At 46.0% G+C, this 17,855-nt stretch overlaps 1 protein-coding gene across 5 annotated transcripts in view; it reads right to left on the bottom strand.

Annotated features, from left to right (window-relative positions):
- Nucleotides 1–15,826, bottom strand: part of dusp16 (dual specificity phosphatase 16) — a 29,881-nt gene extending 14,055 nt beyond the window's left edge. The window contains exons 1-2 of one of the 5 annotated variants that reach the window (XM_080850897.1): nucleotides 15,497–15,826; nucleotides 1,393–2,758 (exon numbers count right to left, since the gene is read on the bottom strand). In XM_080850897.1, the coding sequence (XP_080707023.1) occupies nucleotides 1,393–1,836 (444 nt within the window). In that variant the 5' untranslated portion in view covers nucleotides 1,837–2,758; nucleotides 15,497–15,826. Of the gene's footprint in view, nucleotides 1–1,392; nucleotides 2,763–8,693; nucleotides 9,523–12,847; nucleotides 12,963–15,496 lie in introns of those variants that run through there. The other 4 variants (XM_080850894.1, XM_080850893.1, XM_080850895.1 and 1 more) reach the window with 4 other exon arrangements.
- Nucleotides 15,827–17,855: the final 2,029 nt, after the last annotated feature.

Consider the following 17,855-nt stretch of genomic DNA (forward strand, 5'->3'; position numbering starts at 1 on the left):
AGAGAAAAAGAGAGGCAAGATCAAGAGAGAACGACAGACAGCGAGACGGGGGGGGGGGGGGGTGGACAGAGAGAAATACTTCCAAAACGTAGAAAGAGAAAGGGATGAGAGCGAGATGGACAGGCATACAGAGTTGGAGACAGAGAGAGAGGAGATATCCATGGAGTTGGAGAAAAAGAAAGGGAGAGCGAGTTGAATAGGCTAACAATACATAAAAATGACAGGCAGATTGACAGACAGAAAAAGAAGGAGTCAGACAGAGAGAGAAAGAGAGAAAACGTCTCAGCCAAAAACAGAAGACCCTTCCCTGAGCAGTTTACAGGGTGACACGCACACACACACACACACAACACACACACACACACACACACACACACACACACACTCCGAGTTATGAATCCTCATGGGATGATGTCTTGTGGTTTGGCACCCTCTCCAACTTTGACACATAGAAGGAAGCAATCCGTTCCCTCCCTGTTCTTAATTACAGCCCAGACTAATAGGAAAATGTTGTCGAAACATTGTAAAAAGCAGACAGACATCCTTAAAATCTGTTTTTTTACTGATGGTGCCAAAGCCACAAGGAGAAAGAGCCCAAATTTTGACACTTTGTGTAAAAACCCCAAACAACAACTGAAAATGAAAAGTTGAAAAAGCAAAACAACCAACAGAAAGAACGAAAGAACGAAAGAACGAAAGAAAGAAAGAAGGAGGCAGAAAGACAGGAAGGGAGAAAGAAACATCAAGGAGACTCAGATGTCAGGGTCGAGCCAAAGAGCTCAAGGTTGAAGGGGGGGGAGGTTGAGAAGAGAGAAGAGAGAGAGAGATGTTATTGAGGTGAGATCATGCTGTCAAACAATCGAGCGTGCGCACGGCAACCAGTCGCCATGACTACACAGTCATCCCTCTACGATCCCCCCTCTCTGAGAGGTCAAGGGGGCTCTGACACTGTCTCTTTCACTCAGTGAATCTTCCTCCCTCCCTCCCTCCCTCCCTCTCTATCTATCTCACTCACTCACTCACTCACTCAACCTCTCTTTTTTAACCATTAACTCACTCGCTCCCTTCCTTCCTTCCTTCCTCTCTCTATCTAACTCTCTCTCTGTCTATCACTCTCTCACACACACTCTCTCTGTCTCTCTCTTCTTTGCACACTCACTCATTCACACGTTCTTCACTTTCACTCTTCTTTCCACACACATTCACTCACACTCTCTCCCTCTTCTTTGCACACTCACTCACTCACTCACGCACACACACTCACACTCACACACACACTCACACACACACACACACACACACACACACACACAGACACACACAGACACACACAGACACACACACACACACACACACACAGACACACAGACACACACACCCTCTCCCACTCACCTTCTTCTTGGCGGAGTGCTGCAGCAGCTCGTGGATCTGCACCTTGTCCTGCTGCAGGCGTCTCTTCATGAGCTTGGAGCAGTTGACGTTGACGGCCTCCAGGATGTGCGAGGCGTTGTACTCCACGAAGGGCCTGCTGTCAATCAACAGCACGTGGTCCAGCCCGCCCTCCAGCAGCGACACCAGGCCCTCCGCCCCGATGGCCCGCACCGAGCCCCCAGAACCAGCCCCGATGGACCGCACCGACCCGCCAGAACCGGCACCAGCACCGGGGCTCTTGGGCTCTGGGGCACCGCTGGCACACGACACCAGGCCCTCCGCCCTGATGGCCCTCACCGAGCCCCCAGAACCAGCACCGAGGCTCTTGGGCTCTGGGTCGGCGCTGGAACACGCACCTGGGGCGCTGCTGCCACCGTCAGCCTGATGGGGGCGCTCCCCCGACATGCTGGTGGAGCCCACCACACACACACACACACACTCTTACACACTCTTCTCTTGTCTCTCCACTCTCACGTCCCTTTCCACTCCCTCTGGGTCCTGCTTGCCCTCCTCCTCCCTCTGTTTGACGGGGGGGGGGTGTGGGGTGTAATGGTTGGTGTTCGGGGTGTGTGTGGTGTGTGTGTGTGTGTGGGATGGTGGTGGTGGGGGGGTGGTTGGTCCAGTGCACTGAGGGGGTCTGGCAGAGCCCTCAGGAGATCAACAGCCTCATTGTGGTGGTGGGGGATGATGTCATCCTGGTGGCGCTTGGCAAGCCCAGAGCCCTGGCCAAAAGAGAGGAGCAGGAGAGAGAGAGAGAGAGAGAGAGAGAGAGAGAGAGGGAAAGAAGGAACAGAGAGAGAGGTGACAGAAAGAGGGATTGAGGGACGCTAGGCTTCCTCGCTAGGCCTCGTTCCTGGCCTAAAAAGATTTTTTTTGTTTTATGCAGAAAACCCCACTACTGTCCTTCCCGGGCACCCACAGTGAGTGTGTGTGTGTGTGTGTGTGTGTGTGTGTGTGTGTGTGTGTTGTAGCGGGAAGTGAGTGGGTGACTATGTATGCGGTAATGGGGTGTCTGTGCCAAACAGACCACTACGGCCCAGTTCCAGCAGGCAGGACGTGTCTGGCTCTCGCAGAGTTTAGGTTTGGGGGGGGGGGGGCGGGGGCGCGGATAGAGAGGATGGATTGGGTTTGAGGGTGGGGGGGGGGGGGTGGTGGTGGTGGAGGATGGGTTTGGGGTAGGAGGAGGTAGGGGGGCTCTTTTTGGGGAGGGGCGCAGGGGATCTCTTTCACACCATTGCACGGGCGGGACAAAAGAGGGCTTTTCTCCTGGGCCGACGGGAGATTACGTCAGTCTTCGCCGTTCCCCACATCCTCACGCTTAAGGGGTCTGCCTGCGGGAGAGAGAGAGAGAGAGAAAGAGAGAGAGAAGAAAAGAGAGAGAGAGAGAGAGAGAGAGAGACATGGTACATTAGGGGCTGGCCACACTGGGACATTGCAGCACACACACACACACACACACACACACACACACACACACACACACACACACACACACAAGTATTTGTTATGCAAACTTAAGCATTCTGACAAATAACAGGGTGGGGTTACTTTTTTTGACATCTTTTTTTTTGATGGTGGTGAACTTTGTCCTGTTTGGCTTGCCGTAATCGGCTCTGCGGTTGCTTCTGTGTGATTCAGATAGAAATTCACACAAATATTCCGGCCCCCATGCTTCCTTTTGAACTGAATGTTGACTATGCCGCGCATCATAAAGCCAGAAACTGCTAAAAAACCACAAGCCGTAGGGGACTTTTTTTTGTGGGTTAAACAACCCTTTAGACAGACGAATGGCTTGAAGTGAAAGGATTGAACTGAGCCTTTTCTAACTAAACACCACTGCCTCCTCTGAACCGATCCTCTGAATCAGTAGGTCCACTGATACAGCAACTGGTCGGGTAAGGTGCTAGCAACACCTAGCTCATGGTTTCAAAGCCAAGGGATACAAATACTGATCAAAATGTACCCTGTACAGTAGGTCGCTGTCGATAAACAAACCATCGTCCAAAGGACAAAGTCTAAAACATTTTAAGTTTAAGTGCATTTTAATTGCAAACTACCTTACACACCCCCCATGCTCAATCACAGGTGGTATAAACAGCAACCCCAGATCAGGGCCAGATTATCTGCTTATTCAGCAACCTGCTGCATTCTCTATCTACACTTCCACCCAACCCTACATGAAGTATGTATCAAATATCCATCTTTGCCTCGAAACATCTGGGCATTTTACCTGTGAAGCATGCAAGTGTTTGTTTATCTGCAAGTGTCCCTTTCTTACAGGATTGCACTGTGCTGTATTGCACTGTTAGTGTGTGTATCTGGGTCTGTGTGTGTGTGTGTGTGTGTGTGTGTGTGTGTGTGTGTGTGTGTGTGTGTGTGTGTGTGTGTATGGGTATGCAAAGTCCAAATGGACATACACTGAACACACAGACTTCATCTTCACATAATCGCTGTGTGCTGGAGGTGATGGTGGTGGTGGTGATGGTGGTGGTGGTGTCTCAGTGCCACTTGGCCGATCGGCGTGCCATACTGGAAATTCCCTGACTGGTTGCGGTAAAAAAAAATAAAGGAACCCTTAGCCTGCCCTCTCCTTCTCTCCTTCCTCCTCAGTCAAACTGCCAACCCAGGCCCGGGCTGAAATTTCCCCAAAAAACAAGTTCCTCCTGAAGCAGGGGGCCACCCAGCGAGGACAATAAAAGTAATTGTGTGGCAGGGCCTATCGATGGCACGGGCCAAGACTAACAATAAAAAATACAAGAACACTGGTCGGGTGAGATTTATGAACTACATCCCTCCCCCTAACCCAAACACACACGCCATCTACACCACCAGTGCACACACACACACACACACACGCACACACACACACGCCATCTACACCACCAGTGCACACACACACACACACACACACACACACACACACACACACACACGCACACACGCACACACCAGACACAAACACACACACACGCCATCTACACCACCAGTGAACACACACACACACACACACACACACACACACACACACGCCAGACACAAACACACACACACACACACAGACACCTCCAGAGTATTAACACCATATCAAGCATCAGTCATCCTAGCAGCCATGAAAAAAAAAAAAAAAAACACCCTCTCCTGCTCCAGGAGGCCCTAGTGTTAAATGTCTTGGAGCTTTCCTAATGCAAGCCCTCCCCGCCCCCCCCCCCCCCACACACACACACACACACACAGAGACACAGACACACACACACACACACACACAAGGCACTACGGGAGCACATTTAGTGCTTTAGCTCTGGCCTTCTCCTTCTCCTTCTCCTCCTCCTCCTCCCTCCCCCTCCTCCTCCTCCCTCCTCCTCCTCCTCCTCCTCCTCCTCCTCCTCCTCCGTCTCTAGCGAGACACATGGCTCCGGTTTCCCCTCTAAGCTGTGAAAGTGTGCGGGAGGCTCTGGGACAGGAGCCACCACACTCACTGGCTTCTCTGAGGACCCCCCCCCCCCACACACACACACACACACACACACACACACACTGGCTTCTCTGAGGACCCCGCCCCCCTGCACTGGATTACTCCATGGTGGCTTTGACCCCCCATCCTGAACCTGTCTGGGGCACCCCCCCCCCCCCCCCCCCCCCATCCAGCACACCCTTCTTATAACCTCACCCTTTAATGCAAACATCCCCCCCCCCCCTCCCCACACACACACACAGACACACACACACACACACACTCAAGGCATTGGGACTACGGGCGCACATTCAGTGCTTTAGCTCTGGCCTTCTCTCTTTCCATGTTATCATTTACAGACAATATGCCATCTACACTTATTCTCAAGGACCCCCCCCCCCACACACACACACACACACACACACACACACACACACACACACACGAGCCACTCCAAGACGTCTCGAAAAGTAGCACAGTGTACAGAGTGTGTTTCAGCGGCCTCAGGTTTCATCACTGCTGGCTTCAAGCAGCCAGGACAAAAGTTAATGATTCAAAAGCCATTAAGTCTCAAATTGGGTGTGTCCCAGGCCAACAACAAGCCAACAGCCTGTACTGTATGTCAATATTATAATATAGTCTACTGTAATTATGCCTTCAGGCCAAAGACCAACCCCATAGCTTCATGGGAATACGTCATGACCGACTCTGATCCTAGGAGTTTCTTGGACTTTTCATTGACTGCGCCAGGTCTGTTCACGATTGAATCTGCTTTAAAGCCGTCACGTGGTGGACTTTTCGTGGGGGAAGTTTTCTGGAGTGCTTAACCGTGTGGATGCTGACACAGCAGTGGCCTCACGGCCGAGGGAAACTCTAGAACCTTTCCCTCAAAATCTATTAGTCTTTTGGGACTTAAGTATGCAGCGCGTTCTGGGAAAGTCTAGCCTTTCACGCCAACACTGACCAACACGAACAGCTGAGAGAGCTGAGCCTTCATGAGAACGCGGCAGTACAAATTTCACGGATCTCGTTCAACGCCAAATCGGAAAAAAAATATAATTCACGGGCCACTGTCTCTTCCTCTGGCTAACGGTCAACTTTATTTTCACCATCCAGTGTCTGAGGGGTCAGCCATATCTGGACAGAAAGTCAGTACCATTTGTGCTGTTCAACCCGACATACTTTTAGTTAAATGACAGTGAAGACCCTCCTAGCAACTCAGAGAGTAAAAGAAATCACTAAACTAATAGTATAGTGAGGTATACGATGGCTTCAGACCAAAACTAATGGCTATTTAGAATGGTCCCCTGTTCTCCTGTACTAGTTCCTGTACACGTTACAAATAGGGAGAGGTAACTCAGTTCTTTAGGGAGGTAATTTTTCCACTTTGCACAATTGTGTGGCATTCTCTTTACAATTACAGGCCTCAGTGGTGATGTCACATATAGTGACACAAAGACAGCTGTTGTATTCCCAAAGCACATTAGGTTAAGTATTTTTAAGCATGTCGTTGCCACATTTAGAGATGGAGGGAGAGGGAGAGAGAGAGAGAGCGAGAGAAAGAGAGGGAGGGAGAGAGAGAGAGAGAGGGAGGGAGAGAGAGAAGATATGGCAAAGCGCCATCTGAAGCACAGTGTCATTATACAAAATCTATTAGCTGTAGGTCATCTGATACCGGAAATTATATATTTTTTCGATTAACTGCCAAACAAACCCTGGCCCCAAACACCTTCAGAGCTAACAGAATGGGAGCGCATTGGTGTGGAAATCAACCTGGTGAGAGAGTGGTGTGAGAGCAGTTCAGGTAGTGTTTTATCACTTCCCTGGCATGCATGTGTGTGTGTGTGTGTGTGTGTGTGTGTGTGTGTGTGTGTGTGTGAGCAGCGTGTGCGTGCGTGTACACCGGCTCCTTGTGTGACACGGCCGAGACCAGTGACATATAGGCTGAAATGTTGTAAAGGAATCAAATAGCAGACTTTCAAAGAAACTGCATGACACGCTTTGGTACAACTTACAAATGTTTTTAAAACATTTTAATACTTGAGTCCTCCTTAATAAGCGTACTATTTTATCTTTGTTACATGCAGAAATAGTACGCTCAGTAGTTATATTATTATTACCTCTGCTATTAAATCACAAAAATGAGAATCAAACTGTATGTTTTTCATAAAAAGCTCTTACCTAAACCCCTCACCTAACCGTTTTCCCTTTCCGCAAAAGTATATTACAGGTGCCCCCCCCCCGACACCAAACTGGTAACCGGCGGGGTAGCAACATCAAGGGGGGGCTTCTTTTCTAGAATATTCTCCCAGCCTCCGCTGGGCAAACCCAGGACAGTTTTACTGATGTCCACGGGGGAAGAGGCTCGCTGACCCGTTGTGCTCATGTGGGTGGATGCCTGTGAGATCATGCTTTAGCCGGCCTGCTATGGCCTCCAGGAGTTTAAAACGATGAGCAAATTATTTCCATGGCCCTATCAGACTTGGGTCGGTTTTTTTTTTCTTTTTCGTTTTTTTTTTCTTCAGCAAAAAAAGGGGACCTTTGAGTCTTGAGTTTTCTTCTCATAACAAGGGAAGGCAGTTCAACATGCGCTGCACAGCACGTCTGCGAATCAAACGCTGGAGATGTGAGGCCGGGCCTAGCTGGGGAAGTAATAACAAACCTGGCAATCATGCAAGCTCTTCAAAAGTCTGAGCGACCCCATCCTCTCCAATCACGAACGACTGCAGTCTCACACTGCTTGAAGGGATCTCACTGGGCAATAACATTTTTCAGTGTCTTGTTACATCAGACAATCAGTATGTAAAAGGTTCTTGTTTGATTTAGATTTATACATGCAGATGTCCATACATACTGTGCCATTTTTTAAAAAGTCCAATATGCCCATTTTCACCATCCACTAACTGCATAATAACATAAAATGTATATGAACTTGTGACAGAATGGCAATGGCTATATCGAGACTATAAGACGGTTTTTCAGATTTTGCCAAAATGATGACCTGGCCTGGCCTGGCCTGGCCTGACACCATGAGCCGACTTGGAGCATTCAGATTATTTTGGTTCCCAAGTTTCTGTCTCATAGCTTGGAAAAGTAATTTGCCTGATTTAGAATCGGTGACCTTTCTTTAGTTGTCCATCAAAAGTCGCAGAGTCATAAAACTAATAATGGTCCCTCTGGATCTCAAAGGATCCAATTTCAGAGGTTGGGGGCAGACTTGCCCCACCAGCTTTCAATGGACTTGATTTAATGCTAGGGTGGGTGATGTATTTCAAAGGCATTCAGTCTTATATTCCTTGAAATTGTCTTCACATCCCGACACCAATGAATAAATTAAACTACCTACCTGTCTGTCTACCAGCATGTACTCTGCCCATGTAATCACCGAGCGTGATCAGAGTCTTCCACAAGGCTAGGCAGACATATCGCTAAAACTAGCAAGGTAGTCACACAAGAAAGGGTGAGAAAAAGCATCCAAAATGTCCAGTTCCAACCAACGCCTACAAAAACTTGCACTGCTCAACAAAACAAAGACAAGAAAAACAGAAGTAGGAATGGCTTACAACCAAAAAGAGGTTGGATAAAGCAACCCCAGGCCCAACTCGATTCAACATCAGTATGGTTCTCTAACAATAATAAAAACTATTTATATCTACAGCACCTTTCTGGAGCCCACAGAGCTTTACAGAATGCAAACAGAACAGGTTGGCATTTGGAGGCTGAGAGCACACTGCTTTGGGAAGCCATAATAATAATAATTCATTTTATTTTTAACGCACATTCCTGTTACTGAGAAAGATGGCCGTATTACCACAGATCGACGCAGATGTTGACATACTAATTGGAATGAACTCTCGGGTGGGTCGTTATTGGCTCTCTCAAGAAACGTGACGATCACCACAAGTCAAGACAAATGCTGTGCGGCCAGCAGTCGCCGCGGACCAGCATCATATAGAGCTGATTTGGAAGGTCGGTGTTGGTCGGTCGGTGTTCGCCGCGGACCAGCATCACATAGGGCTGATTTGGAAGGTCGTGTGGGTCGGTCGGTGTTCGCGCGGACCAGCATCACATAGAGCTGATTTGGAAGGTCGGTGTTGGTCGGTCGGTGTTCGCCGCGGACCAGCATCACATAGAGCTGATTTGGAAGGTCGGTGTTGGTCTGTCGGTGTTCGCCGCGGACCAGTATCGCATAGAGCTGATTTGGAAGGTTGTGTTGGTCGGTCGGTGTTCGCCGTGGACCAGCATCACATAGGGCTGATTTGGAAGGTCGGTGTTGGTCTGTCGGTGTTCGCCGCGGACCAGTATCGCATAGAGCTGATTTGGAAGGTCGGTGTTGGTCGGTCGGTGTTCGCCGTGGACCAGCATCACATAGGGCTGATTTGGAAGGTCGGTGTTGGTCTGTCGGTGTTCGCCGCGGACCAGTATCGCATAGAGCTGATTTGAAAGGTCGGTGTTGGTCGGTCGGTATTCGCCGCGGACCAGCATCACATAGGGCTGATTTTGGAAGGTTGGTGTCGGTCGGTCGGTGTTCCACCACACGGAGGGACAGCGAGAGGTTGAGGGAAGGGGCTGGGATTTTCTTCAGTTATACACTTTTAAAATCTAGTTCGCTGTTGCATGTCTTCTCCAACATTGCCTTCCCTACTTGTAAATTAATACACCAACCTGTCTGCCAAAGATCAAGTCAAAAGGGGACTTTGGACCGCTAACTGAAGGGGGTGGGGGCGCGAAGGGGTGCTGATTGCAGACAGATGAATTGCCCCGGTCTTAAAAAACTTTAATAGCACTGGTATGAAAGGCGCTCAACATTTGCCCCAGCGTGCCAATGAAGTCACCAACTTTGAACAAGACAGCCTTGTTTACCGCTCTGTTTACTGATGTTTTGAAGACACATGGCTGCCATCACATGCCACTAACTTTCACTGCCAACACAACCCAAATAGTCAAATAGTGTGTGTAGTCCTCCAGCATTTTTTTTCCAACTGGAGACATTTTGGATGGCATGAATGATGTCTCCATGAGATACCAGAATGGCAGTAACCTCTAATTTGAGCCTCCTCCTTCTTGGATAACACGCTAGAGATGACAAGATGGTGTAGCAAAGCTGGAATGCTAAGTAGGTGTTCGCCTGAACACACACTCTCGTTTTTTTGTTGTTTTTAAGAGGGGGATTTCTCCCAGTTTCTCTCAAACACGACGAGTCACCCCCGAGGGGAACAGGAGCCGGGGAGGGAGCAGAACAAACCGCTCATCATGTAACCAACTACAGGCTCCACAGAGCAAAGGCTCCTCGCCACAACAAACATTGAAGGGGAAGGCATGCCCTTAAAATCCGCTGCACTTGCCAAATAATAATAATAGACTGATGTGGAACGGTAGCGCGCTCGTGTTTGTTCCCGTTTGAAGGGCACAGCGTGGCATGTCTTTCTCGGTACATTTCCGGGTTGGCATCTTTGCTAAGCCCACCCCCCAACCCCCCAAACGCCAGCCCAGCCTGTACCAACCCCATTCCACCCTGTCTAGTCTTGGGTCGTGTTTTGACTGGTAATATACCCCCCTGGTTCTGCCTTGTGACACTTCAGCAACACCCCTAAATGTGGTGCACGGGGTGGGGGGGGGGTATCAAAACTTAAACTGCGACTAAAATGGAAGGAATTCACAGCCCAAAAAACCAGAGGCGTATGACATGGGGATCAGGCTAGGACACACCAAACTTAGATTTTACGGCTGCTTCCACACACACACACACACACACACACACACACACACACACACACACACACACACACACACACACACACACACACACACACACACACACACACACACACACACACACATCTCCCCAAGAGGTGAGACATCTTAATTGTATACCCCTCAGCATATCTTAAGAGCCATAAAAGCGCCCAAAGGAGAATGCATCATACTTGTGTCTCGTTCGCCTGTTTGAAAGCTTTATGGGTTTGCATTAAAATACCAAACGAGACAATCACATCCGTCTCCTTAACGCGTCGATGGTAAATAAGTAGGGCTGTGAAACCATAAAAAAAATGTAATCAAATTAATCTCAGGTTTCTGTGGATTAATCATGATTAATCACATATTTTGTGAGAAAAAGATGTATGACAAAAGACGGATATATACTGTACATTTAAAATGTTTTCTTTTTTTTATTGATAAAAAACTAAAACAATGGTGCTGCAACTGCTGCAAAGCAGTAATCTTTGCTATTCCATATTGGACATAAGTGAATACAATTTCGACCACTGGTAGATAGGTTTCTTGAAGTGCACAAGATGGTGGTATGAAAAACTGACAGATGAAAAATGGCCAAAGCCTAGTACTGCACTGTGGAGGAAGTGTAGATCGAAGCATGCATGGTGACACATTATGGACCGTTCTTATTTTTCTTCTTCTTTTAAGAGAAAATATTTAAAGGATTGAAGTCTTTGAAGTAGCCTTTGTTTTGCCTCGCCTATCCGTCTCAGAATGGATGTGGATTTTAACTAGGGAACATATTTTACAGTTTCCTCACAACCATGCCCTCTTTATGATTACCAATCCTATGGCTTTAGAGCTTTATTTTCCAACCCGAGACAATAAGGAAACTTTTTAAAACTGAGAAAAACATTCAAGTGGTTAGGGTGTTCAATAAGTAAACCAAACAAAAGAAGAAATATTGAGCTAATTTCTAAAAACAATTGCAGTCTCCATACTTATCCATTCATTAGTCTTTCTGTTTACTTTTCTTAGCCGCGGTGTTAATGTTCCTGTTGACATTTAAATTTGAATGTATCTAACTGCTATCTGACAATTTCATTTCATTCCGTGGGCTAACAAATTAATCTAAATATAACTATACACACTTTATGTATATTACTATATAATATACTATATATATCCTAACTTGCACTTCTATTAGTAATTAACTTGCACTTACAGCAGTTACATTCATGCACTTTTTTTCTTTTTCTTATGTAAAATAGTATGTATTGTTACACTAGGTCTCTATTGCTAGTAGCTTGACTGTTCTCTCCCTTGTACGTCGCTTTGGACAAAAGCGTCTGCTAAATGACTAAATGACTAAATGTAATATACTATATACCCTCCCCCCCACACACACCTCCCAGGACCAGCTGAGTGACAGCTCCTCCAGAAGCACACAGAGGTGGCATCCTTAGGTTTCTGTGTGGGATGGATTAGCTTTCCTTTCTGGTGAGCAGCACAGAGGGGAGATGCTCCATTTGAGGTGAAAACTCTTAATCTCCTCGCAACGTGACACCACAGAGGTACAGTGACGTGAAGAATATTCGAGGAGGGGTCTACTTGAACATACAAAGCTTTTATTCCACACAATGGCCGATGACTACCGGGACGTGTAAGTCGAAAATCTCCCCAGGTTTCCCTTTCAAGAACTCATTGTCGTCCGAAAAAAAGAGAGGTGTCAGAAGCAAACAAAACAATTTGTAGGTGCAGTTAGCTTTTCTTAAGGTTTAGATCGGTCTCTGAAAGTGTTCTTTTTTTAGAAGCAAACAAAACAATTTGTAGGTGCAGTTAGCTTTTCTTAAGGTTTAGATCGGTCTCTGAAAGTGTTCTTTTTTAAGCACAGCAAACAAACAGGAGGCAAGGACGGACACACAATGAGAGCTTTTTCCACCAATAAAAACCTGGTTTCTATTATTTGGTTGCTGATGCTGAAGGACTCTGAGGCTTTGGCCATGAAGGACAAATATGTTACTTTTCACTGATCTACAAATCCATGACAATCAAATTACATTTCTCACAGTAAGAAATCAGGCAGCTAACTTAAAAAGCAAGCTAGCACCAGAATAATGACCGAAGAACACGGGAAAACACAAAAGGTCACAAAAGTAGCGAGCCTACCACCGTCAACACCACACGCAACCATGGACATGACATATAAACAAGCCACTGTGCTTTGAACCAAGCTACAGCAGTGCTTACGGTTTGTGGGGTCAATCCAAAAACAGTCTCGGCTCAGCAAGTTCCTCCCCAAGGGACAATCGCGAGTGAGACCCCCTTGCCAGTAGTCAGGGCGGTCATGTAACTACTTTAGGAGACGACCCTGATGAGCACTCACAGCTGCTGGTCCCGTTATATAAGGCCAACATATCTGTGCAGGGGGGGGGGGGGAAGGGAGTGTGCCGACCGGGGGGGGGGGGGGGGGGGGGGGGGTGGGGTCGGGGGGGAGGGGCGGTTGCTGGTGTGTGTGGGGGGGGGGGGGTTGGTGTTGGTTGCTGGGGGGTGGGAGGCTTGCTGGGGGCGTAATTTGGGAAGTGCACTTCCAGTGCTAGGTCACACCCCATTCCTGGCCCGCTGCCCTGTCACTATTGAGGGGACGTCATGGATCTCCCTTCTCTGTCCGCTGAACTCATCCATTCACTGCGGAGTCAGGATGAAGGTGTGACGCTGTAGGAGAGGACGTGGCTCGATCAAAAGATCGTCCTGGCTTATCAGACCTTTAATGTATTAGTCATGCATAAGATAACCCATGGTTCCCCTTTCTATTGTATTATTGTTGAGGACAAGCAGTTGTAGTCTATCCAGCAAAGTTGTCTAATAATATTTCTAATTTTTTGATACGCTTATTATTATTTTTTATTTAATTTGTATTTTCTTTATCTATTTATTTATTATTGTTAGCTAGGAAGTTGACAATTCTGCCCTCATTATTGATTTGGAGATTATGTGCTGGCGTAATTATTATGATCAGATTCAAAAAGGCACATTAGTGCAGTAGGCATGGCTTCTCTGAAATTAATTGGTGACCAGAGTAGCCTACACAATCATTCAAGACTCTTAGGGGTTTGAATTTCTCATGATCCTACCAACACTTGAAACATTTATTACAAAACACTTAAATACTTCCTGTGCCTCTAATCTCTAATGCTTACTTTCACTGAACTGTAACTCACCAACACGCAAGTTAAAATATCTGTGTGTCACTTCATCCGAATATATTGCTCCACATCTTGGCCTGCGTTTGGCATGTCCAATCAAGACGCCATACAAACTGAAAACAGCTGTGAAAGCGTACACACGTCATACCAAAGCGATCACACTGAGGCTGACGTGTTTCATTACCTTATGGCGAAGTGTCAGACAGTCATTATGGATCTCCGCCTCATCTCTGTGACTGTCTGGCTGAGCTATAACTCTCCTCACACTAGCGTCTGACTAAGTTCAGCATCTGTTCCATCACTCTATGCCGACACGTACACAGTAACCCTGACATTGAACATTAATGTCAGCCGGTTGAATCACAGGCCATCGTATTACTTCACCTATGAATAGTCAGCCTCTTGAGACAGCTCTGATGTTCAATGAGCTTTGGTCTTCTGGATCAACACGGATTGTCTGCAATAACTCTTCAGATTTAGTCTCATGACAAGCTTGTCAACAATATGACCCCTACAGGGTGACGCCTCCCACACAGCCCAACTCTACACTAAGACAAATGCATAGGCTACATACAGCCCCAGACCCATATTCCCCCTGAAAAAATAAATGCAAATGAACACACACACAGACACACACACACACACACACACACACACACACACACACACAAACACACACACACACACACACACACACACACGTTTGGTGGATGATTTAAGACCACTGAACTTCCATATCACAAGTCACTTCGCTACAATGGCCTTCACCGCATAGGACTTATCCACATCCCCCTTCACACTTTATCTGAAGTAACCTTATACATTCCACAATGAGAGATGTGTAGCTATATCTCGGTATTTCGGGAGCCTCCTTTTTTTTGTACGTCCTTCCTTTTGCCCTAACCTCTGATGCGTTGCCAAGTGCTAAGTTTCACTCTGAGGGTCTCCAGCCAGTGTTGAGCAATGAGTCAACTTACTAACTTAACAGATAGACAGAATCTCTTGCCTCATCTTTGAGAGGAGCACGTCTGACAGCGGTCTGTAGAACACGGACTAGGGATGAAGCCGACCATTCAAATCTTGTTGCAGATTGTCCTTGTTGCATATTGACACTTAGCCCATCAAATGGAAAGGTTATTTAACATTGCAGTAGACTAAACAAATGTAAAAAGTTGACATGAGTAAACTCGATATTAGACTAGCAAATGTAGGGTTCTCCGTTGGGCAACACTGCCTCGCTGCCCAGCAGGGATCTACAGAAGGACTTTTGCTTTCGTAGTTCACTGAAGTCCACCGGTGAAAAATAATGTAACCACCAACGATGGTACACAAATATATTTCTAGACTAACAGTTAACTCCATAAAGACAACGTCAGGTAAAGTCTATCTCAAAACCATAATGTGGTTTGAGTGACTTTAGAAACTCAATAAAAGGTTCTGTTGTAGCTGTAACTCACCATCGCCTGCCCAACTTATCGAGGAAATTCTAGTGAATGTCAAATCCGTTTTATGCTTAGCGGCGCAGAGAAATTGCCACAGTTACTTTTACAGCAAACTTCGCTTGGTGTCGATTAGTAGGATACATTGTGTAATTTTGAGCTCTCCCGGTTCTAGACGCATGGGAAATTGAGTTCGCTACAAGGCCCCTTTGCGCGACTCGAAGTTTGTCATTTCAGAAAATTCGGAAACTCACCGTCAGAGAATGAGCCCACACAAAACTCATTTCGACATTGTGTCCTCAGTTGTCAAATCCTCGGCAGATCTGAGCCGCGATGTGTGAAAAAAAATCCAAAGCAAAGTCTAATAAACGACTATAAAGAAATTAAGATTCACTGGTCACTAAACTTCATCCTAGAGATGAGGTCATTGAGATATAAATAAAGGATGGCGTCATTTGAAACCAATCCCACTGTGAAGGAACAGGCGGTCTTAAAGGCGCAAAAACGTGCATTTAATGGATAACATTGTTTCTCCGATAATCGTTAAATAACAAGACGTCCAATTTATGGTATCAACCCGTTCCCCAAAATGTGACAGAAAACCTCATCGAGAAGCTTTAGAACTTTGTATCCTACTTTTGAGTTTAGGGGTGGAGCCAAACTCTTCTCCACTGAGCTACAGATGAGTATTGGAATGACCTGTTAACTCACATTAAGCATAGGGCTGCTATGCTATCAAGCTAATTTTAATACGGAGGAGGCCGGGTCAATTGTGAATACATTTGACTAATTCCCCCAGACGTTCTTTAAGAGAACTGTCATCGTCTACTTATTAAAGAGGTGTTGTACACTTCGATGAGTTTTGTTTTTTTTAGCTTTAAACTAAATTCCATATGTGTACTGTCACGAAACATATCAATGCTGGTGTTAATATTGACAAAATTAGCTTTTTTTTTTAAATCGGCATTTTTATGGGTTGAAAATAGCTCAACACGCCATCTACTGTTTAAAATCATCCAAGGCCAATGTTGGCGTTGGTTCGACCTGTTGGTACATATCTACATCATGATGACATTCAAATGGAGTAAACGCTCGCCCCTCGCCCAACTTTTCAAAATCATGCAGTGGTTAGAGCTCAGAGCTGAGGGTGAACTTAAACTTAAAAAATCTTACAACATATAGGATGCTTGAAATATCAAATGATTTCCTTTTTCATCAGATAGTGCTTTGTTTTAAACAAATTGCCTTAAAGCATCACAGGCAAATTACCCTTCAGTAATCCTATAACCTATTATAGCACAACAACAGCTGGAAGTAACTGCATTAACAGGCTACCCCGTGATCTTTCAAAAATGTGATTCACATGAACAACTCAGAAGGTCATCATGTAAGGCAGCCGTCTACAGAACACAGTTGCCTCCACGATGATCCTGGGGGCCAACATGGTGTCCAGCCGAGTCTGCCATGCTGACCACACGTGTACATATGAAACAGATGGAACTTATGGAACGGCCTCCCTGACCACCTAAGGGCAACGCAGAAGCTGGACTCCTTTTAAGCTGGACTTAAAACATTTTTATTCAGGAAGGCATTTCTGGCCTTGTGTTAAATCTAGAACCACTAAGTTTTCTATTATGCTTATGTTAACTATTTTTTTATATATATTATTGTATTATTATAGTTAGTTTCTAATATGTAGGCACTCTGAGATTATTTTGAATGAAAAGAATATTAAAAATAAAAGCTCAGTAAAGCTCAGTATTAGTTTGAGTCACACAGAGGTCAAATGCACCACTGACAGTCCCAGCCCTTTGATATAATGAAAGTTCATAAACGAATTACTCAGTCGTCATCATGACCTCAAGGCTGTGTTCTTGCCAGATAAACGAGTGCTCTATCATGCATGTCTTTGTAATATCCTGTCAATACAAAAGGACAGACAATGGTAATTATTGTGTCTGCTGTAAATGTAATATTTAATCAGGTTATGGGATGATCCTCTCAAAACAAAGCTATCTCACAACACCGTTTCAAGACACAAAAAACGTGGATAAATTGTGTCATTGGTCCCATTATACCGTTTACAATGAGGTCCCAGATAAAGCCCCTTTAATGAAACGTGAACCCACTGAGAGAGCTGTGCTGGGCAGATAAGAACGACCCAAGGGAAACGAATGAAATGGGGTAAAGACGAAACCCTGATAGCAGCTGGCTTGGATATGGCCTTGCACTGACAGTACAAATCACACCAGATCTGGTCCATATCAGGGCCCAATAATGGGCTAGACCCATCCTAAACCTTTGAGGAGCAGGCTACAATCACAAATATGGGATTAGAATGTTGAACTGAAGGTTCCATTTGACAATGTAATAATGCACTCAAGCGACCTTTATGAATCTCATTACTAAGTGCTCTAGATCTAATTAAATTCTAGATCTGTATGCTATAATTCTGGAATGACTTGCAAAAAAATTCATCCATTTTCAATGTACTTTTACGCACACCTGTATTTAACAAGTGATGCAGAGGTTCACATTTGAGTTGTGCTGTTTGTCAATGCAGCGAACAAAGCTTATTCTTATTGCGGAAATGTATGGGTGCCGGCACAAAGG

This window comes from Sprattus sprattus (assembly GCF_963457725.1).
Source record: "Sprattus sprattus genome assembly, chromosome: 14".
Taxonomy (NCBI): Eukaryota; Metazoa; Chordata; class Actinopteri; order Clupeiformes; family Clupeidae; genus Sprattus; species Sprattus sprattus.